This window comes from Mercurialis annua, linkage group LG7, assembly GCF_937616625.2.
Source record: "Mercurialis annua linkage group LG7, ddMerAnnu1.2, whole genome shotgun sequence".
NCBI lineage: Eukaryota > Viridiplantae > Streptophyta > Magnoliopsida > Malpighiales > Euphorbiaceae > Mercurialis > Mercurialis annua.
The window spans coordinates 45,250,056-45,271,972 of NC_065576.1; the positions used below are offsets into that span (position 1 = coordinate 45,250,056).

A 21,917-nucleotide genomic window follows, 5' to 3' on the forward strand; every position below is an offset into this window, starting at 1 on the left:
TTAAAACAATTAACCAATCATCACCGGCGGAAAATTTATTCCGATCTTCTTCGTGAAGAACAAAGTTGTCACGAAGAACAAATAACATCTGTTCTTCAAAATAACAAATCTGCCTGAATTTTTTTTTCCGACAGTGGGTGGTGGCTGCCAGAATTGTTTTCTCGGCGACGGATCAATGGTATCCGGTATGGAAGAAAATCCGACGTTGGTGTCACAGTCGACGACGGTTTTGACGGGTGCGGCGATTTCCGGTGGAAATGGGAGGGTAAATTTAATCCGATTTTGCGAAGTTTAAAGGGGAAATATTCTCACTCTCTTAAGGACATTTTTAATACAATTTTCCAAGTTATGAGTCTGTTTGATCCAGTTTTGCAAATTTGGATATATTTAATACTTCGCGCCAAGTTCATGGGGTGAAATGATCCTTTGTTTAAAATAAACCTCAAGAAAACTCATGGGAAGGGTACAATTAAACAAAAACCCAAAAAGAAAACAAATTTAACAATTATGTGATAAACAAGGTGGCGCCAAAACTCCAACTCAGATCAGATCTTCATTTTCCGGCAGACAATAACACTAAAAAGAAGAGGAAAAAATGCAAAAAACAGCGCAGTCATGGTTCACCGGCGGTCCAAGCGGCTCTTCCTCATTTAACGATCAACAGGAGCCGAGATCTTTGCTCGCCGATTGGAATGCTTACGCTACTTCTCAAGACTCTGATGCTTCCGGTCTAGGGTTTGATCTTGAAGCCGCTGTTCGTACCACCAGTGATAAAGTTTCGGACACTTTTAACGTGTAATTAATCTTACTTCAAAAACCCTAATTTGGCGCACACGTTTTAATTTTATTATATAGATCTGTTATAACTAGTTCGGTTTTGATTGGAGCTGAGTTCTTAATCAAATGTTAACAATTAGGAATTTAAAATTTTCTAATGGCGGATTCAGAAATTTTTAATAAGGTGGACAAGATTGTACTGAAAGTTTATAAGATAGGCAAAATTCATAAATTATAAATTTTAAGACGCGCAATGCTATAAATTTTAGGACGGAAAAACTATACTAATAGGGAGCTTCAAATGTATGAATTGCCAATCTAGTTATTATTTTTATGTAAAGGCTAAAGATCAAGAGATTTTCATGCTCGGTATAGCTGGTGATTTATTCTTACTGCTATTTTTCTAAATTAAGGTACCATCTTTTGTGTTGTTGCTAAGTTTTCGAGTTATTTCGTGCTGGTTTATGATTGTAATTACGGATTAATGCTTCATTTGACACCATTTTTGTTCAGGGTTTCGAAGGGAGTGAGTGGAAGCTTTCAGTCTGCTACTACTACTGTTCCTTCGGGAAAATCTCTCTCGTATTTTGGCGTTCTCCTTGCTGCTGGGGTGTTCTTTATCTTTATTGCGTTCACCATGTTCCTCCCTGTAATGGTGTTGGTTCCGCAGAAATTTGCTATATGCTTTACTATAGGTTGCACCTTCATCATGGGTTCCTTCTTCGCACTTAAAGGCCCTAGGAATCAACTTGCACACATGTCTACTAAAGAGGTAAAAATTAAATGCTATTTTGTTGTCTTTATTCTGTTTGTTGGAAAGGGACAACCTAGTTATAGTTGCTTGTGCTTGCATCAAACTACTGAGATTTTGTTGTAACCGTAAGTAACATATTATCTTTTGTTTTGTAAACAGAGGCTTCCTTTTACGTTGGGATTCATTGGTACCATGGTTGGAACTGTATATGTTTCTATGTTCCTTCACAGTTATGTTCTTTCCGTGCTCTTTTCCGTTTTACAGGTACATAATATTTTGTTTTTTTGTTAATTTTCTTGAATTCTTTATTCATTTTCTTGCAAATATACCATTTGATAAAATTGGGAACTGGATTGCACTAGTTGGTAGAGCCTCTTGATCTGGTAACTTGAACTGTGGTGAAGCTGTCTTGGATGATACTCTATGTTTTTTCTGCAATTTTTTTTTCATCTATTCACTTCATCTTAGTTCTTCAGTGTTTATTTAGGCATGGCTAGCATTTTTAGTTTCCATTTTTTCTGTTGGAATCTAGTTTCTATGATTAGATGTTATCTACACCCTGATTAATCAAATATGCAATTTTCTAAAATTTATATAAAAATGTATAAACAATAAATTTATTTGCGCTGCTTTTTTTAGGACAATCATATCTTGTTATGCCAAATTAATGTCGATAAGTTCAACATACTTTCTTCATGTATCTGCAAAATGATGCGTATTGTTCTCTTTTAGGTACTTGCTCTGTCATACTATGTTATCTCATATTTCCCCGGAGGATCTGCAGGGCTCAAGTTCCTTTCTTCGACATTGACATCTTCAATACTTAGATGTTTTGGAAGATGATGTAAATATAGATTTCTTTTTCTAATTTTTTTTTTATCATCCATATGATTGTTTTTGTTTTTCTCTAATATAGGAATATTCATTGTAACACAATTCATGGGATTGACATTACCACATCTTTTTGAATCCGCTGAAAATAATATTGTTTAAATTTGTATTACTTCCCTCATTTTTGCGGCACAAATAATAAATAGTTACATTGTATTTAATATTCCTCATTGGTAAGAAACTTTATAAGATGTTAATCGAGCCATTTGTCCAGTCGGAAAATTTTGCATTAACAATTTAAATTAGTTCTTGAATGAGAAGACATGATGAGTTATTGATATCCCTGCACGACTAAGCAAATGTCTGTCACGGTCTGTGATATAACTGTGCAGGGTACATCTAGTAGGAAATTTGAACCATGCTTCCTATGAAACTAAATAAATAATTAATGTAATATACATGATGAAAAGGGTTCAGAGTTCAGACCCATGTATGTGATTGATTTTACAGGCTAAATTCTACCGGCTTGAGATAAAAAAAATCTAGACGATTACCCTCTGTTGCCATCGTCAAATTCAGAGAATGAGCTTCATTCTATCTTCCATGCGTAAAGAAAAAGGGTAAATTCAGGTATAGGTGTGGTGCTTTTCGTCGAAAAATACTTGCTTCCGTCGCTGGTATCACTGTTGGTACCATGAGTGCTATCTTCTCTGTCATCATCGGAATCTGATACTCTCGGTTTAAATATGAACAAACCATGACCCGTTCCCGGGGCATTAAATAGCCAGTCATGAACGTCCCAGAAAACTTGCACCGGTAGCTTATTTACGATAACAGTTTGGTTCCCTCTGAATTTCCATTGCAAATTCTTCACATGAACTACTACAATGCCATCTATGCTGATCCACATCTCAGGATCTTTAGGCCCTGACGTTGAACTTTCCACCGCAATATCATGTTCTTGTTTCCTTTCATCGAATTTAGCTCTGGTTGCGAAGGATTTCTTTGCGAAAACGTTTTCCTTTTTGTAAAACAGGATAGGATCTACGAGAGCAGGCCTTGATTTTGTCTTCTTATAAGCTTTCTTCTTGAGATCTCCCAGCAATAGCACAACCTCTCCATCAGAAACTATCGCGACAAAATATTCTCCGTACGGTTCTGGGCTACTCGAAAATCTAGCTGAACGAAGATCCCATTGAATTTCTACTTGGCAACCTTCAAGCTCAAAGGATTTAGTCCCTTTTTTGCTCCAAAACAGCCAAGGCTTAAGGTCAATCTTGCAGCTGTAAAAACTTTGGCCGCCTTCGGGATTGTTTAAGATGAGGTTCAGGGAATGATTCATAAGATTTTTGCACCATAAAACTGTAACATTGCACCAATATCCTGAAATATGTGTCTGATAGACGCATGTTACCGTGCTCTGATTTGTTTTATTGACTATAGGATCTTCCGTTGTTTTCTCTGCTAAGTGCGCAGTCGATTGAGCACCTACCGAGAAGGCTCTCAACGGGTGTGGGAAAGACATTGATCGATAATCAAAATCTCAAACAGGCGACAAAACAACAAATAATCAACTCACATGTCTAAAAGATGCAACCTGAAAAACGAAACTCCTTTATCGGTTTGGATTAGCGTATATCCCTCCCGTTGATCAACACGATCCGATAATAGTTACGCTACGAAGAAGATTTTGGTGGTCAAAACATAAACAAATCTAGATCACCTGAAAATTGCGTTTTAGTTTTTTTTTTCTTTTACAATAACAGAAACATAAAAGAAAAGAAAAAAATGGTTGTAAGGAAGATTTTGTTGAGTCTTTGAAGAAAGTGGATAAGGAATTATGGGCATGAATTATTAGTTTGTTAGTCAATTGAGAAAATGTCTCCAGCTTGAGGCTGTTATGAGATATGTTTTACGAAATATAAGGTAAAAAATAATCTCTTTCTTCCAATTTTTACTATTTACAGCTTTTTTTCCATTTTATTTCTTATAATTACAATTTTCACCCTTAACTGTAATCAACTGTCAACTAAAAATATACTCACCATAAATGTAAAATCAGCCTAATATGACTTGGGAAATAAGTAATCAATTTTTACATAATATCAAACATTTGCTCTAAGGTAACTCTTTAGAAATTAATTTACTACATTTTAATGCAAACATGAACACTAAAATTCTACCAGCTTCATATATACAAACTTTTTCATTTCCAAGGATCGGTCTAATTACACTATAATCTCATCATCAGATGTCCGATTCGTTGCCTCTTTTTCAGTTCCATTTCTGCTATCTTTTTTGTCGCTGCTGTTGTCTTTCGAGCTCTTGATTGATCGTTTGTACTTTAATGCGTTTCCACTTTGACTAGGAGAAGCAGCAGCCTGGATTGACTCCACATACAACACCTTGACCAAATTCATAAAACGACGTCGAAATGTTGGTATGCGGGTCATGGCAGCTACGACACCCTCCAATCTGTCACAGATGAAAAACAGGATATATAACATTAAGCACCAATCTACAGCATCAATTTGAACTGTAAACGATACGCATAAAGCACATTGTTGGATGATAAATGTACATTGTTGGATGATAAATGTTCGTAATTTAAGATACGGAGCTTAGAATTGTACCTTCTAAGTATGCCTTGCAACTGTGCTCGTCTGACATTGTCTTCGGATGAAAATCCACACTCGTCCCAGTCCTCAGGCTTCTCATTTTTACACTTTATAATTATCTTTCTCAGGCAGGCTTCTTCATTTTCATCTAATTGGAGTTTCTTTATTTGCTCTTTCATGATTAGTAACGGTCCGATCACCCACTCAAACAATTTATCCCTTGGTCCATTATTCATTGTCAGCTCTGCATCATCTGCTGCACATCCCAATCACAACGATAATGTTGATTTGACTTAGCAGGATAGGGGACAACAAACTAAGAGCCAAAGCGTCAAGAAATACGTACACATCACCAACCCAGGCGAGTCAGATTTCGCAGAGACAAGCAGACATTGTAATAGAGACGAAGCTGGAAGTTTGATGCCCAACTTCTTACAATCACCCTTTGTAAAGCATGCCTCAATATCCTTGATATTTATCAGGCCTTCACGTAAAAGTGTCCTGCCGTTCTCCTCACACGATTTAAATAACCAATCCCATACCTGTAACGTCGAAATTTAAACTTTGACTTTAAGGAACACAAATTTACTATAAGTTATATGTTGAGGCTTTACATGAACTGGTTTATACTGTTGGATTGCCAACTTCAGTGTTCTCGATCTTTGTGAGAATAATTTTGTTTCGAGCGAGTTTTCTCTTCTGTTCTTCAAGCCAGTGTTGCTTTCATCTGCATTCAGATTCTCCATGTTTTTTCTATATCTAGGCCTGGCTGTCATAACATATTCAAAAGTTAAATCCTCAGAGATAACATTAGCAATAATTAATCACAGATTATAACAATATTGCTTTAAAAGCTCTATAGACGATGTGCAAGGCATTTCAAGTTTGTCACCAAAAAGCAATCGACTCCAACAGTTTACCTGGGCAGGCGTGATCCTTCCCTCAAGTAAAGTAAATCGTTTACATATTCGTCAAATAGAGAAATCACGGCTACAACATAGGCAAGTCCCATCAGAAGCGACTCTTCCTAGAAATATGGATCTCGATTCAGATAACAGATTTCAAACCAATATAACGAGATCCTATCAACATATCAATACTTGTGAACAATTAGCTCAAACAAAATGAAAGTATAGAGGAAATGCAACTTGTTGCAGACCTGATGGACTATGACCACACTGTAAAGTCCAAGAAAGAAGCTTGACACGACTGCTCCCAGAACAGCTCCTACAACAGCCAAAGGCCAAAGTATGATGGCAAGAGCAGCAAACGGAACACAAACTGTCTCTAAGAACGGCCCCTCTCTACCGATCAAGTCTTCTAATAGCCTTTTCCATCCTATGAACAACATGAATGGGCTTTTCCACAGAGCAAGAGCGGTAATCATAAGCACATCTACGGGCACAGCAATCAGGATTACCATTAAGCAACTTGGTAATTTTGATAACCTAGAAAGAAGAAAAGAAATGAACCTCGAGAATTCCTGATATTTTTTTCTTTCTCTTGATTTTGTAAATGGTAAAGAGAGAAGACTTCTTACTTTATATCCATAGGTTTTTCGCCTTCCGAGACTTTCTCACTTAGTTCATCCATGTAAGAGAAGTAAGAATGGAAGCAAAAATCTGTCAAATCTCGTACCACTGTGCAGCTCCCACTGATAGTGGATAAGGAACCATCCTGTTAACAGAAAATTCATTCACAACCTTATTTTATTCGTAAAACATCAATTGCCTATCATAATAAACTATGTAGCGCGCGCACGGATACGAGGAAACAGGACATTTAGACACGGACATGGACATAGTGAAGCAGTGTCATTCTAAGATTTCCTATGTTAAGAATAAGCAATCATTACATATCCATTCACAACCTTATTCTATTAGTAAGAATCAATAGCCTCTCATACTAAACTATGTTGTGTGAACACAGGTACGAGGAAATAGGACATTTGGACACAGACACGGCGAAGTAGAGTTATTTTAAGATTTTCTATGTTAAAAATAAACAATTACTACTTATGCAATTACAGCAAAGACGAATCAGTAACTAGCTAGAGGATAAAAGGATAAACTTACAACAAAACAATGATAGAATTTGTCCCTAACATTCTCTCCAACAGCCTCAAAAGTAGCAAGAAGAGGAGCAAAGAATCCATATCCAATTCCACCCACAAAACTTCCTAAAATTCCAACAACTGGCCAAAGAACCAAAGGAATTGGCAACAACAGCAGCACCAAAATCTTCAAAACTAGCCCAATTCTCTTAGTTCTACACAAAAAATCATAACAAAAAACCAAAAATAAACCAGAAGTACTTATAAACAACACTAGATGATAAAAATTGAAAATGACACAATTTCAAGTATACCTTGCAACACAGTAGTAAGTCCATAGAAAATGAGCAGTCCAAAGACCAATAATAACTGCTGAATTACCAATCACAAGAATCCCAACCACCACTGGACATATTATCACAGCTGCCCAACCAAAACAAAAGACTTAATGTCATGAAAATTCACCAATTTTATAAAAAAACATATACACCGATTTTCATTTTTTGTCAAATTAATACACCGTCTTAAAGTTTAGTGTATTTACTTAAATGAAGGCCGAGAATGACTTCCACCTCAGCAAATTACACCAGAAAATAGATACCATTTCGCAGGATTTTAATATATCAATTTACCACAAAATAAAAGTTGGTGTATAACTTTAACACTTAAGTTAAAAAAAACGTATAAAATTAATGAACTTTTACGAAATTAAACAAAAACTTAGAATATTAAATTTACCTTTGACGAGGCCAAGTATAAGGAGCAACAAAAAGAAAGGCAAGAAGCTGATAAAACTCCATAGCCAATCAAGAACACCAACAGGTACCCTCATAGCTACTACTTACTTAACAGATTTTAAATTTTTAATCACTGAAAACTGATAAAAATCATAGATATTTTTTTAAAAAATGGTAAAAATAATTTGGAAACTGCATGCAGTTTTTAAAGAAGAGAAAAAGTTATTATTGTTTTGTTTGCTGCTAATGTGGTGTTGGTTATGGAGATGAGAGATGACGATGTTTTTGTATAAATGGGTTACGTGGCGGAAGGGGATGGTCCAGAGACACACGTGGCTAGCGGTTGAGGGATTGAAACGTGACAGTCCCGTGAAACGACGAGCTTTTAAAAGATATCTTCGTTTACGTAATGCTTTTGGCGGGAACTAACCACTTTGTTTGTCTGAAGCAAATCAGAGTTTTTTTGGGCTCTAATTTTGTCTTGAACTAGCGTATTAGCAGGCCCAAATTGTGGCCCTGTAGTGCTAATTTGATAACTTTTATTATATTTTTGAAGAGTTATGCAATTTAATTTAGAGTGTTTGTCCTATGGCACGTTATTTTTACGCACAAATCAGTGAATATATACGATAATGTTTTTTTTTATTATTTATTTTTTTATTATTAAATATAACAAATATTTTATTGGTTTGTTGCACGAATAACGTAGAACAATGGTTCAATAAAATTTATATATTTTATTGAATTACCATCTTTACATATAACATAATAAAATTAGTTACTTAGATCATGGAATTATATAAATTTTAAAACAAATTTATGATAATGTTTAACACCTAAATCTATATTAACCAAATTGAATTAAACCTAACTAAAGTCGAAAGTAAATTTTAATTAAGCAATCTAAAATTTTATATAAATATTTGATGTGGTTTAAAATTTTTTTATTTCTTAAAATATGGTATGATGTTAAACTCTATTAAATCACACCGAACCGAATCATATCCACTTCTATCGATGGCTATATTGATTCGGTTTTTAAAACACTGCATCAAACCCTCATTAGTTTGTTTGTTATTATATCATTATAAATTTGATCTCTTCATTCTATTTATGAGCGAAAATGAGGCCAACCCACACCCACTCTACATATTCTTCATATTTGATTCTTACCGCTTTTGCTTCATTTCTTGTGCTCTTCCTCACAAAAGATTTTTATAGCCTCTCTTCTTCTCAATGGTTATGGCCATCTTTTTCTTCTTCTCAATCCAACACGGTATGTATATATACATTTATTTAGATTTTTCTACTTTCTTATTCATCTCTCTTAAATCGGATTCAAGCTCGAACTATCGCTAAATCCCGTCACCATTTTATTATTTGTCGCTAAATCTCGTCGTTATATCAATACTTGTCGCTAAATCTCGTCGCTAAGTCATTAAAATCCCGTCACTAACTCGAACTGTCGCTAATCTCGTCACTAAATCATTATATGTCGGTAAATATCATTACTTGTCGCTTGTCCTCGTCACTAAAACATTGTTTGTCGCTAAAATTCTATCGCTAGATCACTACATGTCGCTATATCCTGCCTCTAATAATATACCGCCACTAAATCATTTTAATGTTATTTCCATGTGATCAGGGGAAGGAGAAAACATTTATAAGGAATCTGAAAAAGGCTTCTAATAAAGTTGATACGAAACTGGAGAAGGTTGAAGCAAGTTTCGCCATGGCTAGAGCTTTGATAAAAGAAGCTTCAAAAGTTGGAAACTGCACTTTGCTCAATGACGACGATGACAACAACAATGACGATGTTCCTCGTGGCGATATTTATAGGAATTCTTGTGCATTTTACAGGTTTTGATTCCTATGAACCTCCTTTTATGTTAATATATCTACTAACTTTCTATTTAAGCAAATCTTGAAATGGCAGTATATAAATTTTGAATTTTTGCGTTTTTAGCAATTTAAATACATTTTTTAAATGCTGCATCACATAGTATTTTATAGCACATAGTTTATCCATTTTAGTTATATTTTTATCTTTTAAAATAGTAGTATAAAACTACAAAATGGGTAGTAAAATGATGCCAAAAAATAAAAATGTGCTACTATGTCACATTTTAAAAGAGTAGTAGATGCAATAATTTTGAACGACATATATAAATTGCTATATATAAGTATGAAATATTAAAATTTAATAAACAAATAACAACTTTATTTTTTATTAATTTAATATCTGTATGGTTATTATATATAGATCGGAATTTTTCGTAAACTTCAAAAATATATAGGAGAATGTGAATTTGTTACTTTTAGGAGTGGAAACGTCTGGAATCAGTCACACTGAACTTGGTGCCGGTTTAACTAATTATAGTTGTTCACAGTAATCTAAGAGATACTGCATTCAAGACGATGATAAAATAATTACTAATTAAATTATTACTTTTATTATTCAACTGACAAACTCATTAAGATTTAAGAAAGGAAGTTAAGGAAATAAAATAAAAAATAGACTGTATTACCAAAGAAATAAAAAATAAAAATTGATGATTCTATCTGGGTTAGATATTTTTGACTCCAACACTTACTTTTACACTAAAACACTTACTTCTGGTAATTATTTATGTATATGGCAGCTATATTATTAGTATATTAAGTATCAGCGTTTTAAATTTTTGCAAATAAATCTCAATTTTTCCCATTTTTCTACTATTTAGCCTAAAAAAATGACAAAATGATTGGAATTCAAAATGAAGTTATATAATATGAAAATTGGAAAGGTTATGATTTATTTCATAACGTTTTAAACATTAAACTTAAATCGTTAAAAAGGTAAAACGTTAGTATTTGTTATTGATATATTTACTTACTTTATAATTTTATTAGTAAAAAGTACACATAGGCCGATTCATTTTCTTTTTCTACCTGTACAGCTATACTATAAAAATTTATTTTCTTCCACCCATACATGGTGTTTAGTACTTAGCCATGCTACTCTTTTCGTATTGTATTTTAGCCATGCGGGTTTTGTATTTTTATCTATGAAGGTTTTGAAATTTAGCCATACCCGAGGATCGTTTTAGTATTTTTCTCCATTTTATGTCTAAAGCCTTAATTACTAGAAATTTTTCTTTATCGACGGATTTTAAATGTATCGCTAAAAATCTGTCAATAAAATTGATGATTTTACAAGGTCGAGGTGCTATTGAAAAAAAAAAATCTAAATGTCGGTGGTTTTGAAAACATTTTACCTAAACAAGTCTCACATCCTTATATATTTTAAAGAACTAAAAACGGAAGCCATGTAATCAAAATATAATTTTAATTATAAACAAATATATTTGAATAATTTTTTTTAATTTTTTTAATATGTTATGGAGAGAATTCGTATTTATTTTTCATAGTATTACTTTACATTTTAGACCGTATATTTAATTTTTAATATTAAACTGTAAATTTTGATTGAATTTTCTTTTTGAATTATAGAATTTATTATTTTAATTAATTATATGTCATTAATATGCATTTCTATCACCCAACTATTGCTAATTAATTGTTGTTCACTCCTAGTTCAAATTACATGTACAGGAGCTACCAATTAATGGAGAAATTGCTCAAAATATTTGTGTATGAAGAAGGAGAGCCTCCTTTATATCATTATGGCCCTTGCAAGAATATTTACTCCATGGAAGGAATGTTCATTAGCCTAATGGAATCTGATACAAAATTCAGGACATTAAATCCTGACGAAGCTCAACTCTTCTTTCTTCCATTTAGTGTTGTCATGATCATTGAACATCTTTTCCATCCGGTCTTTCGCGACAAATCCGTTCTCGAACGCACTGTCGTTGATTACATTCGGATCGTCTCCCGTAAATATACTTACTGGAATCGAAGCTCTGGTGCTGATCATTTCATGCTTTCTTGCCATGATTGGGTAAATACATACTACTTCTTTTTATTTTTCCTGCCTGATTTTCTGAATTGTTGTGTGTTAAACCGATAATTAATCAGAGATTGGAATCTCTAACTTTGAAATTAGAATGCTACTAGGTTATACTTATAATACAATAGAATCGACAAATTCAGTTCAATACGGTTGAATTATAAAAAATCATTTTTTGGTTGGTTGAAAGTAAAAAAAGAGGGGTTTATTATTATCATATATCACCACCTTTTTTCGATTTAAGCACACTCTTAAAAACGTAACACCATAATATCCCAACCTTTCATTATGTGGCATATATAGCTTAAATGTTTTTTACGACGTCGTTTTGGTACACGGCCAAAAGCGACATTATTTCACAAGAAATAAAGTTTAAAATGCAGATGAAAAGTTTGGAAGGTTGGGATGTGAGGTGAGAAGTTTTGTAGATTGTGTTTAAATAGAGAATAGCGCTAAAAGTGTTGATACATGGTAACAATAACACATAAATTTTTACCAATTAAGGAGTGGTATAAGTGATATTTTTACTTTGTGATACTATGACCAGTTCGAATCTTCATACCGCCATATCTATTTGAATAGATGATAATTTATCACTTTTATAGTTCGTGTAAGAAAATAAACTACTTTCTAGTGCGTAACTCACACGGCTTATTGAACCACCAATGAATAAAACTTTTTTTGGATCAAACCAAACCACAAAACAAGACCGGTATAAAAAAATCAATCAAACCAAAGGGCTGGTTTGATTTGGAATATTTTCTCTCTATAAATTTAGTTTGATTTAGTTTAAAAGTCAAAATTTTGGTTCGGTTGTGTTTTAGTTGTTATTTTTCTGAAACGAACCATACCAAATTTATAACAATTTGATTTTTTTCAAATCGAACCAAACTAGACCAGTATGCTCAATTGATTTTTCGGTTAAATTCTGATTAAAACCAAATGGAAGTTTTTCTAGATCTAAAATCAGTCCGAGTTGAATAATCATTATTTTATCAAACTGATCCAAAACGAATTTATCGATTTGGTTCATTTCTTGGGTACCCCTATGGTCCTATCTTCCTGTAAGGATTTCAGATTTGATTTTCTCTTTCCGCTGCAAGCAGGGACCAAGAGCAACATGGTATGAGCGTCAGCTATACTTCAATTCCATCAGGGTCTTATGCAATGCAAACACTTCCGAGTATTTTAACCCGAAAAAAGACGCATCATTTCCTGAAATAAACCTGATAACAGGGGAAATTACAGACCTTACAGGCGGTTTTCCTCCATCTAACCGAACAATTTTAGCGTTTTTTGCTGGAAAAATGCATGGGAAATTAAGACCAATTCTTTTTCAGCATTGGAAGGAGAAAGACAACGATGTATTAGTATATGAAAAAATTCCTGATGGAATTTCGTATCAAGAAATGATGAAAAAGAGTAGATTTTGCATTTGCCCGAGCGGCCATGAAGTTGCAAGTCCGCGAATTGTGGAGGCAATTTATGCAGAATGTGTTCCGATTTTAATATCACAAGGTTATATATTACCTTTTAGCGACGTTCTTAATTGGGACTCGTTTTCGATTCAGGTTTCGGTTAGTGACATACCAAACTTGAAGAACATACTTTTGGGAGTTCCTGAAGAAAAGTATTTGAAAATGCAGCAAGGAGTGAAGCAAGTGCAAAGACATTTTGTGATAAATAATCCTCCTAAGAGATTTGATGTATTTCATATGATTATCCATTCGATTTGGCTTCGTAGGTTAAATGTGCAACTTGTTATTTGATTTTTTTTTTGTGTTAGCTTGAAGGAAAATATTTTTTTTGGGAAATTTTTATTTACACCCACATATCTTAAATGTATTGATCCTATTCTAATTTTTTTGGAGAAAATCACATTGACATTCAGAGCATTTATTACAATTCACACCTGCATCCTTTTTATTTAAGGATTACACGACGTGATCCCTAAAATTCGACAATTAGTCTATTTCTTTAAAAATTTCAATTTTTTTTTTTAATTGTGAATATAAACGAATTTTTATTCATAATTTTTTTTATTAATATGTATTTTAATACTTTTTTATGAATTATTTTTTTACTTTAAACTATATTTAGATCAGAACTATGATGTATCCCATTTGAGGAAGAATACCCCAATATTATTCATATACCTTTTTAGTCTATTGACTTGTAAACATACTTGTAGATTCTTTTCTTCTTTTAGGGTCGTCCATTTTATTTATAAGTGGAGAAGAGAGCGTTTGTTGGAAGAATTGAACCGACGACATAGCAATTTATGTCTTCTTTGCTCTTTCAAATTGTAAGTAATGAGCATATATTTCAATTTTATTCAATTTAGTATTAAATTTGATTTACATGGTCAATTTATCCGGTTTTACACCTGATATCAGCGCATAAAATTAACCTAATGATAATTATTTTATAAGTTGATGGGATCATGTGCAAAAACCGGATAAACTGACCATATATGTAAATTAAATTTAATATTAAATTAATTATAAAGTGAGAACACATTACTAATTTTTCATTGCTTATAAATTTAGCGGGCAAATTATCACTTAAATCAAAATAAAAATTCAAACCTGCTCGGCCCGGGCCGTGTTCAATACGAGTTCAAAGTATTTAGGTCTAGTTCAATGCCAATCAAGCGGGGCATGACTAAATAAATGTCGAAGCTTCCCATCAAACTTCTTATTAACTTTCCACAATCATTCATCAGTTTTAAATGTCTTTTAGTATTAGTGAATGAGACCTGTGATTAGTTAACTTTTCTAGACTTTTAATTGGTCTCTTGAACTAAAATCAAAGTCTTTCATGTAATTCACATCAAAGAGAATTTATTTTATTTGATAGGTAAAGTAATTTTATATATTTACAATTTTACTAAAAAATTATAAAAATATCTTAAAAAATAATTTATAACAATTTAATCTGTCAATTCATAATTTCGAAAAATTATATTCAAATTTAGACTTACTTTAGAGATTTACTCTTACATTTGATGATTTAGTTTTTGATAAATAGTTATTTTACACAACTAATTTTCATTTTATGTTAGGAAGGGTTATAAAGTCCCAATTAGTTTAAATTGAGGAGTTATTGGTCCGAGAATATGTTTGAATTGAGTGTTAGATGTAGTAATTATTACAAATTGCAAAATTGGCGAATCATATTTGGATTGAGATTCGCTCAAGTTCATTTTGAACTTGGGAGGGTTATGTTTACGATCTATATCGTTCATTGTAAAATGAACGGTGTAGATCAACAGGTGCAATTTTAATCAAATTAATCTACACCGTTCATTTTACAATAAACGGTGTATCATGAACATGACAATGAATTTGAGGGAATTCCAATCCATCATACATTCACATTTTTTATGATACTTTTGTCATTTGATAAAAAAACCATGCATTTATAAGATCAATTTGATTACTATAGATATGATGTCGTTTAATAAAAAGTGTAAAGGTGAAGAAATCATTGCGTAGCTATGAGAATTTAGATACACCTTTTAATTAAAATAGTTATTAATCACATAAACTTTAGAGAATAATTTTGATATGCAGCAAAGAATAATTAGAAATAAAGCAATGTATCCCACACTTTTTTTTCCTTTTCCACATAAGTCATATACTTAACTTTGCACACAAAAATTTCTAAACAAGGCAAAGTAATGAGATTTCTTAACAAGCCATTTCTGGTTCCCATACTTATTATTACACCTTTGATTTTATTATCAACTCTTCTTTTACCATTGATTTCTCATGGCTCTTCTCATGCTACCATCAATGGCTACTATTCGGATGATTCTGTTGCGAACGACACAAGTCAATTGGTAAGAATTTTACGCTCTATTTCGTTCTCGTTGCTCTGTTTCTATTTCCGTTTTCGTGCTCTTTTATTCGGGAAATTTTCATTGATAGTATCAATTTTCTTCTTGCTTCTAGGTCGGTTCAGTTCGTTACTATAATACACATGAACTATTACTTTATAACAGCAAAATATATTTCGTTAATGATTTTTTTGTTAAATAGACTTATGTGGTAATACATGAATGTATATAGGCTTAAATGCACCAAAAATCACAAACTTTCGCGTGTTTTTGGTATTTAACATAATCTTTTAATTTTGGCATATTTAACATGAACTTTCCAATTTTTTGCAATTAAGATCATGTGTGTTTTCTTTTGAAAAATAGTGTTATTTTACAACCAAAACGACGTCGTTTTAATGTAAAACGATGCCGTTTTACATCCAAAACGGTGCCGGTGTCTTTAATTGCAAAATTTTAAAAGTTCATGTACTTTTTTGTCAAAATTAAAAGATTATGTTAAATATTAAAAACACGCGAAAGTTGGTGATTTTGATTTTTGGTGCATTTAAGCCATGTATATATACCTAGTAGATGCATTTTTTTTAATCTTACTAAGTAAACCTCACATGGTGGTCTCACGTGGCGCCACATTCGATATTTTTTTTACCACATTAATGAATTTTAACGACACTAATACAATTACAAAATGATATAGTTTAGGTATTTATAGGTATGAATGAAGTTTGGGCACCATAGTGAAAAAAAAACAGAAAGTTCAGATACCGTCATTGAAATTTCGCCTTTTAGCTTTATTAATTAGTACAATTTCGTTAATTATGTTTAGCAGGGACATGGGCAAGAAATGTTGAATACTAAAGAATCTGATGAAGTTAGTATTATTGCCAAAGAAAAAGTTGTTAAAAGATACAGCAAGTTAGAGAAATTAGAAGCGGGTTTGGTTCGAGTTAGGTCTTCCATACGAGAAGCTGCTCGAGTTCGGAACCTGACATCGGTTCATAACGATTCAGATTATGTGCCTCAAGGTCCAATCTATAGAAATGCCAATGCCTTCCACAGGTGAAATGTTCAGACGTATACATGTCTTTTGTTTTTGCTTTCCAATATAACATTTTGAAGCTTATATTATACATAAAATTTCCCCAGAATGAATTTCGGAACAAAATTACTAGAATTATATCTACAATTGTAAGATCATATGATCCAATTTAGCTAGAGTCCAAGTGTAATGGTTTAAATGTATTACGATTTGACTTTACGTTTGATATTTTGGTTTGGTTCAAAAGTAGAAAGGAAAAAATCGATAATTTCTTTAAAATAAAAATTAAACCAAAATAAGAGGGATAAAGTTCAGTTTGATCCGGTTTTCAGACTTATTGAACTACAATCATAAATTCTTTTTAGCAGAAATTAACGTAATAAAACAGCTAATAAAAATTAAAACGTGAAATCAAATTTAGGGCAAGTTATAAGATAGGTAAAAAATAAATTTACACAATTATGATGAAATTAAAACATATATCATGAATAAGAAAAGTTTGACAATTTGGTCTACTAATTTCATATTTTGTGTCAATTATTGAAGAAAAAAATAAAAAGTATAAATAAATAAATAAATAATAATAATAAGATATAATTCAGTATTTTAAGCTATACTTATGATAAAGTAGCCCATATTTAACAAATAAAGAAATTTAAAATTAACATTCAAATTTGGGTTAATTACATATAAAATCATGACCTTTACGCCAAGTTTCAAAAATAACATAACCTTTGAAACGTGTCAATTATAGACACCACCTTTCATTTTTTTTCAAAAATAACATCGGCGATTTTTAGTGGCATTTTTGCTGACGTGGCATGACACGTGGCACACCCATCGGCTGTCCAAGTCAGCAAAATTTCACCAAAAAATATGCACATAATGAAATTGAAAAAAAAATAAAAGATGGTGTCTATAATTGACACGTTTTAAAGATAATGTTATTTTTAAAACTTGGTGCAAAGGTCATAATTTTATATATAATTAACCCTTCAAATTTTGACAAAATTCTATAGATAATTTCTTACAATGTTATGAGTGTTTTATGCAATAATAGACTAATTTATCATAACAACAAATTAAATAAACTAAAATATGTTTTATTTTTATTAATTAGACTTTTTATTTTATTTTTTATTATTGCTTCAATGTAACTGATATAACTTATAAATTTGTTGGACCTACTGTCAAAATATTTTATTCACTACATGTTTCATAAATTTACTTTATAAATTTCGATAAATTCAATTTCCCATAGTATACCATATATTTTAACCAATGGAACAAATACAAATACAATTATATTATTCATTAAAAACTTTTATTACCATTAGGTAGTTCATCTTTTTTGGATTTTCAATTTTTAAAAAGCCTAATCACTCAAAAACCCCCAACCTTTATCCCCTTTTACAAATATATCCGATGTAGGAATTTCTCCAATTTTACCCTAATTTGCCCTTTTATGTTTCAATTGTAACCTAAAGCATTAAATTGACCTTTTTTCATTTGAAAAAAAGTTTAAAATAGTCCTCCATTTTTAGTCTTTATTTCAATTAGACCTAATATTAATATAAAAAATAAATAATTATTTTAAACTTTTATATAAGTGAAAATAGGTCAATTTAATAATTTGGAGTATAATTAAAACATAAAATAGCAAATTAGCGTAAAATTGGAGAAATTCTTACGTTAGGATATATTTGTAAAAGGGGTTAAAGGTGGGATTTTTGAGTGATTAATCCTTTTTAAAATTAATAATCAAACCAAAATAAACCGATTTGATCCTTTTCCGGTTCGACTCTATACCTACCCCTAATTATGATTTTTTTCTTCATATGGTGTAAATTTTAGGAGTTATTTGGAGATGGAGAAACGATTCAAAATATACGTATACGAAGAAGGCGAGCCACCAATGTTTCACGACGGTCCATGCAAGAGCATTTACTCTTCAGAGGGGCGGTTCATTCATGAGTTAGAAAAGGGCAAATTATATCGAACCAGTGACCCACACGAAGCTTCGGTTTATTTTCTACCATTTAGTGTGGTACGGATGGTTCAGTATCTTTACGAGCCGGAGTCTCATGAGACTCGTGCCATTGGTCGAGCCATTGTTGACTACATTGATGTGATTTCTATGAAATATCCCTTTTGGAATCGGAGCCTTGGTGCTGACCATGTTATGCTCTCTTGCCATGATTGGGTAAGCCATTTTTTTTTATTATCGAGTTAAATATTTTTACGATTATTTAATTATTTGTTATTCTTATAAAAAAGTTTTGATAATCCATCGTTTATTTTTTAAATAACAGAAAATTATTTAATCAATTCAGATTACATTTTATTTATATTTATAATAAAATATTAATTAAAAATTATTTCGCACTTTTTATATTTTGTACCAATAAAAAATTAATAATTTTTTTTTCTACAGTTATATTTACATGCCAATGATTTTTTATCAATAGATAAGCTACAAAATAATTAATTCATAAAACCTTATTTGGCACAATATAATAAAATATAACTAATTATCAAAATATTATGTATTTTAAAGTCAACTCCTAATTTTTTAATAATAAAAATATAATATTATTATTAATATTATTAAAAATATACTAATTTAAAACTAAAGTAATATAATTATTTTATTAATAATTATAAACTAATGTTTAAAATTTGTTTGAATTTTTTGAAGTTTTAGGAAAGAAAAATAGAAAGTTTCTGAATTCAAATTAATTTTTTAAACAATTCGATATTTGACCAAGTCCACTAACATATTTAATTGACAAAGAGGGGTGTTAGTGAATTTGACCAAACGAGGGGGGAAATGTTATATTTTTAAAACACGAGGGAGGAATTTTGTTAATTAGACCTTATCTCATGGGGTTTTAGTAATTATCCCAAATAAATTTAGGAACTAAAGGATTATTTTTATTTTTTTAAGGGTCAGTCTATTTTTTTAATAAAGTTTCAGGGGTCTATTTAATAAATTTTTAAAGAATTTAGATCCGTTTTTGATGGAATTCATGTCTGATTTTGCTCAATGAGACAAAGTTGGTCCACGTCTATTTTTTTAATAAATGAATTTTGGCTGAAACTCAAAATAAAGAGCGATGCCTTGGTTATCTAATTGATAGCCTATGGCTATTATTTAGCTGACTTAAATATCAATAGACCGCTCAACTTGTATGCTTTAGTCAATTAGCATAAAAAAACAATTTTATTATTAAATTCATAAAAACACTATTTATATATATACACTCCAATTTGGTTAAACATGATTAGTTTACCCGCGAGACTAATGATATATGGATGGAATTTAAGGAACAAATTAATAACAATTGATAAATATTTTAATTAATTTAATAATAAAATAAATGTATGTACTAATTGGCCAACACGTGAAACTTTATGGATTAAATTGACATCTAAGTCTTATTTACTGCTTAGTCTCTTGAGTTGAGTCAAGTTCAATTCCATTTACGAGTCGTTTAAGTCAAATTCGACCCATATGTTACTCTTGAATTACCATAATATATACGAAAGAAAACTATTCTTAGAAAAGTATTTATTTATTTGGCCATAGTTCTAAAGTTGCATTAAAAGTAAAATTTTGTAGGGAAATTTTATATAACCATAACCATGACCAAATTAGTGGAGTTATTCCTAAATACAATTTTAACAATTTGATATGTCAATTATGCAAGTTATGACAATTATATCCGACAGAGAAATAAAAAATAGTATAATTAGTAAAAATAAGATACAATTCAACATATTATGCTACTTTTATGATAAATTAGGCAATATTTGAAGAATTGTTTTTATCAGAGATAGACCTACTCTAAAATTAGTTGTTTGCAAAATTAGCGGGAGTTAATATGTATTTTTTAAAGTTAAATCAGGCAAACCACGATAACATACAATATATAAAAAAAGTTCTTACAAAATTTTCTATAATAACAAAATTGTATTTATGATAACATACAATCTTTATAAAATTAGATAGATAACTTTTTAAAATTTTATGACTTTTTTTATCATAGACTAATTTATCATAAATATAAAATAAGGGACTACACTATTTTTTATTTTTTATCAATTAACTCTTTCATCTTTATTATATACTATTTGGATGTAATTGTTAGAAGTCGTAATCAATGGATCAAACTGTCGCAGTTATTTTTTAAGTTTGAATCCAGATTAATTATTTAGGGTCTAATATGACAACTAAATGTGCGGTGATTAAATTTTAAATAAGAATACTTTATTTATCTAAATTCAGTAATTGTATCAATAAATAGATCATGAATTCCATATAATTAAATTCTGTTTATATGCAGGGGCCAATTGCATCTTCTTATGTTCCAAATTTATTTAGCAATTCTATAAGAGTTCTATGCAATGCAAACACTTCTGAAGGGTTCAACCCTACCAAAGACGCCTCATTCCCCGAAATACATCTCAAAACCGGCGATATAACCGGACTTCTTGGCGGTCTTTCCCCTTCCCGGCGACCGATTCTCGCGTTTTTCGCAGGTCGGCTGCACGGACACATCAGGCAAATATTATTAAACCAATGGCAAAATAAAGACCAAGATATCCTAGTATATGATCACATGCCTAATGGTATATCATATGAGTCGATGTTAAAAAAGAGTAGATTTTGCCTATGCCCTAGTGGATATGAAGTGGCAAGTCCAAGAATTGTGGAAGCATTATATACAGAATGTGTGCCTGTCTTGATTTCAGACAACTATGTTCCACCTTTTAGTGATGTCTTAAATTGGAAAGCATTTTCAGTGCAAATAAAAGTGGAAGATATTCCTAAAATTAAGGATATTTTAATGGGTATTTCTCAAAGTCAATATTTGAGAATGCAAAGGAGAGTGAAGCAAGTTCAAAGACATTTTGTAGTTAATGGACCTCCTAAGAGATTTGATGTTTTTCATATGATTGTTCACTCTATTTGGCTTAGGAGATTGAACATTCATATTCAAGATTTCTCATATTAATTTTGTTATTTTTTTGCTGTAGTTTCTTTTTAATTTTTAAGAATAATTGCTATAGACTTTATATGTTGGTCACTATTATTATACTTTCCTTATATTTCAAGAAAAAAAAATCATTGCCTTAATCATGTAACTAAAACTCTCTTGTACGGGATGTTTTAGTTGCCAATGAACTATATAACTCAAATGATATAAGCATTATGCATCAATATGCTAGGTTGTGGTTCAAATTCGTCCTACAACACCCCCTCCTTCATTATTAAAAAAAAAGAGGTTTTAGTTATCGAATACCTAAAACAT

General features: G+C 31.3%; 5 protein-coding genes across 6 annotated transcripts; 3 read left to right on the plus strand and 2 right to left on the minus strand.

Moving 5' to 3' along the window:
• The first annotated feature begins 460 nt into the window (after positions 1-460).
• Positions 461-2,534, plus strand: LOC126654452 (protein transport protein SFT2-like). Its single transcript, XM_050348310.2, has 4 exons — positions 461-795; positions 1,291-1,549; positions 1,691-1,795; positions 2,264-2,534. The coding sequence occupies exons 1-4, from the start codon at positions 596-598 to the stop codon at positions 2,372-2,374; spliced, it is 675 nt and encodes a 224-aa protein (XP_050204267.1). The 5' UTR covers positions 461-595; the 3' UTR covers positions 2,375-2,534.
• Positions 2,535-2,627: 93 nt separating this feature from the next.
• On the minus strand, positions 2,628-4,174 carry LOC126654451 (uncharacterized). Its single transcript, XM_050348309.2, has one exon. The coding sequence runs from the start codon at positions 3,885-3,887 to the stop codon at positions 2,952-2,954; it is 936 nt and encodes a 311-aa protein (XP_050204266.1). The 5' UTR covers positions 3,888-4,174; the 3' UTR covers positions 2,628-2,951.
• Positions 4,175-4,413: 239 nt separating this feature from the next.
• Positions 4,414-8,012, minus strand: LOC126656156 (uncharacterized membrane protein At3g27390). Its single transcript, XM_050350656.2, has 10 exons — positions 7,772-8,012; positions 7,348-7,456; positions 7,056-7,248; positions 6,521-6,657; positions 6,140-6,428; positions 5,901-6,007; positions 5,595-5,745; positions 5,327-5,522; positions 4,996-5,236; positions 4,414-4,837 (listed from the first exon to the last, which is right to left on the minus strand). The coding sequence occupies exons 1-10, from the start codon at positions 7,863-7,865 to the stop codon at positions 4,591-4,593; spliced, it is 1,764 nt and encodes a 587-aa protein (XP_050206613.1). The 5' UTR covers positions 7,866-8,012; the 3' UTR covers positions 4,414-4,590.
• An 881-nt stretch (positions 8,013-8,893) lies between these two features.
• Positions 8,894-13,536, plus strand: LOC126656415 (probable glycosyltransferase At3g07620). The gene is made up of 4 exons (XM_050350986.1): positions 8,894-9,046; positions 9,416-9,630; positions 11,365-11,713; positions 12,829-13,536. Exons 1-4 carry the CDS (start codon positions 8,894-8,896, stop codon positions 13,489-13,491), a joined length of 1,380 nt encoding a protein of 459 aa, XP_050206943.1. The 3' UTR covers positions 13,492-13,536.
• Positions 13,537-15,209: 1,673 nt separating this feature from the next.
• Positions 15,210-21,692, plus strand: LOC126654953 (probable glycosyltransferase At5g03795). 2 transcript variants are annotated; one of them, XM_050348959.2, is made up of 4 exons: positions 15,210-15,566; positions 16,393-16,622; positions 18,457-18,805; positions 20,949-21,692. In XM_050348959.2, the coding sequence occupies exons 1-4, from the start codon at positions 15,405-15,407 to the stop codon at positions 21,618-21,620; spliced, it is 1,413 nt and encodes a 470-aa protein (XP_050204916.1). In that variant the 5' UTR covers positions 15,210-15,404; the 3' UTR covers positions 21,621-21,692. The 2 variants fall into 2 exon arrangements, with proteins under 2 accessions (XP_050204916.1, XP_050204914.1); XM_050348957.2 differs by having other exon boundaries at positions 15,211-15,566; positions 16,390-16,622.
• Positions 21,693-21,917: the final 225 nt, after the last annotated feature.

What these genes read in the sequence shown, in the direction of transcription:
- LOC126656156 (XM_050350656.2), bottom strand. Translation starts at nt 7,865, where the DNA reads ATGAGGGTACCTGTTGGTGTTCTTGATTGGCTATGGAGTTTTATCAGC. An exon ending in ACTTACTACTGTGTTGCAAG is followed by an intron (nt 7,249 to 7,347) that starts GTATACTTGAAA and finishes TTTTTTGTGTAG; the next exon opens with AACTAAGAGAATTGGGCTAG. An exon ending in AATTCTATCATTGTTTTGTT is followed by an intron (nt 6,658 to 7,055) that starts GTAAGTTTATCC and finishes TTCTGTTAACAG; the next exon opens with GATGGTTCCTTATCCACTAT.
- LOC126654452 (XM_050348310.2), top strand. Translation starts at nt 596, where the DNA reads ATGCAAAAAACAGCGCAGTCATGGTTCACCGGCGGTCCAAGCGGCTCT. An exon ending in GTTTCGGACACTTTTAACGT is followed by an intron (nt 796 to 1,290) that starts GTAATTAATCTT and finishes ATTTTTGTTCAG; the next exon opens with GGTTTCGAAGGGAGTGAGTG. An exon ending in TGCTCTTTTCCGTTTTACAG is followed by an intron (nt 1,796 to 2,263) that starts GTACATAATATT and finishes GTTCTCTTTTAG; the next exon opens with GTACTTGCTCTGTCATACTA.
- LOC126654953 (XM_050348957.2), top strand. Translation starts at nt 15,405, where the DNA reads ATGAGATTTCTTAACAAGCCATTTCTGGTTCCCATACTTATTATTACA. An exon ending in CGAACGACACAAGTCAATTG is followed by an intron (nt 15,567 to 16,389) that starts GTAAGAATTTTA and finishes AATTATGTTTAG; the next exon opens with CAGGGACATGGGCAAGAAAT. An exon ending in AATGCCAATGCCTTCCACAG is followed by an intron (nt 16,623 to 18,456) that starts GTGAAATGTTCA and finishes TGTAAATTTTAG; the next exon opens with GAGTTATTTGGAGATGGAGA.
- LOC126654451 (XM_050348309.2), bottom strand. Translation starts at nt 3,887, where the DNA reads ATGTCTTTCCCACACCCGTTGAGAGCCTTCTCGGTAGGTGCTCAATCG.
- LOC126656415 (XM_050350986.1), top strand. Translation starts at nt 8,894, where the DNA reads ATGAGGCCAACCCACACCCACTCTACATATTCTTCATATTTGATTCTT. An exon ending in CTTCTTCTCAATCCAACACG is followed by an intron (nt 9,047 to 9,415) that starts GTATGTATATAT and finishes CCATGTGATCAG; the next exon opens with GGGAAGGAGAAAACATTTAT. An exon ending in AATTCTTGTGCATTTTACAG is followed by an intron (nt 9,631 to 11,364) that starts GTTTTGATTCCT and finishes TTACATGTACAG; the next exon opens with GAGCTACCAATTAATGGAGA.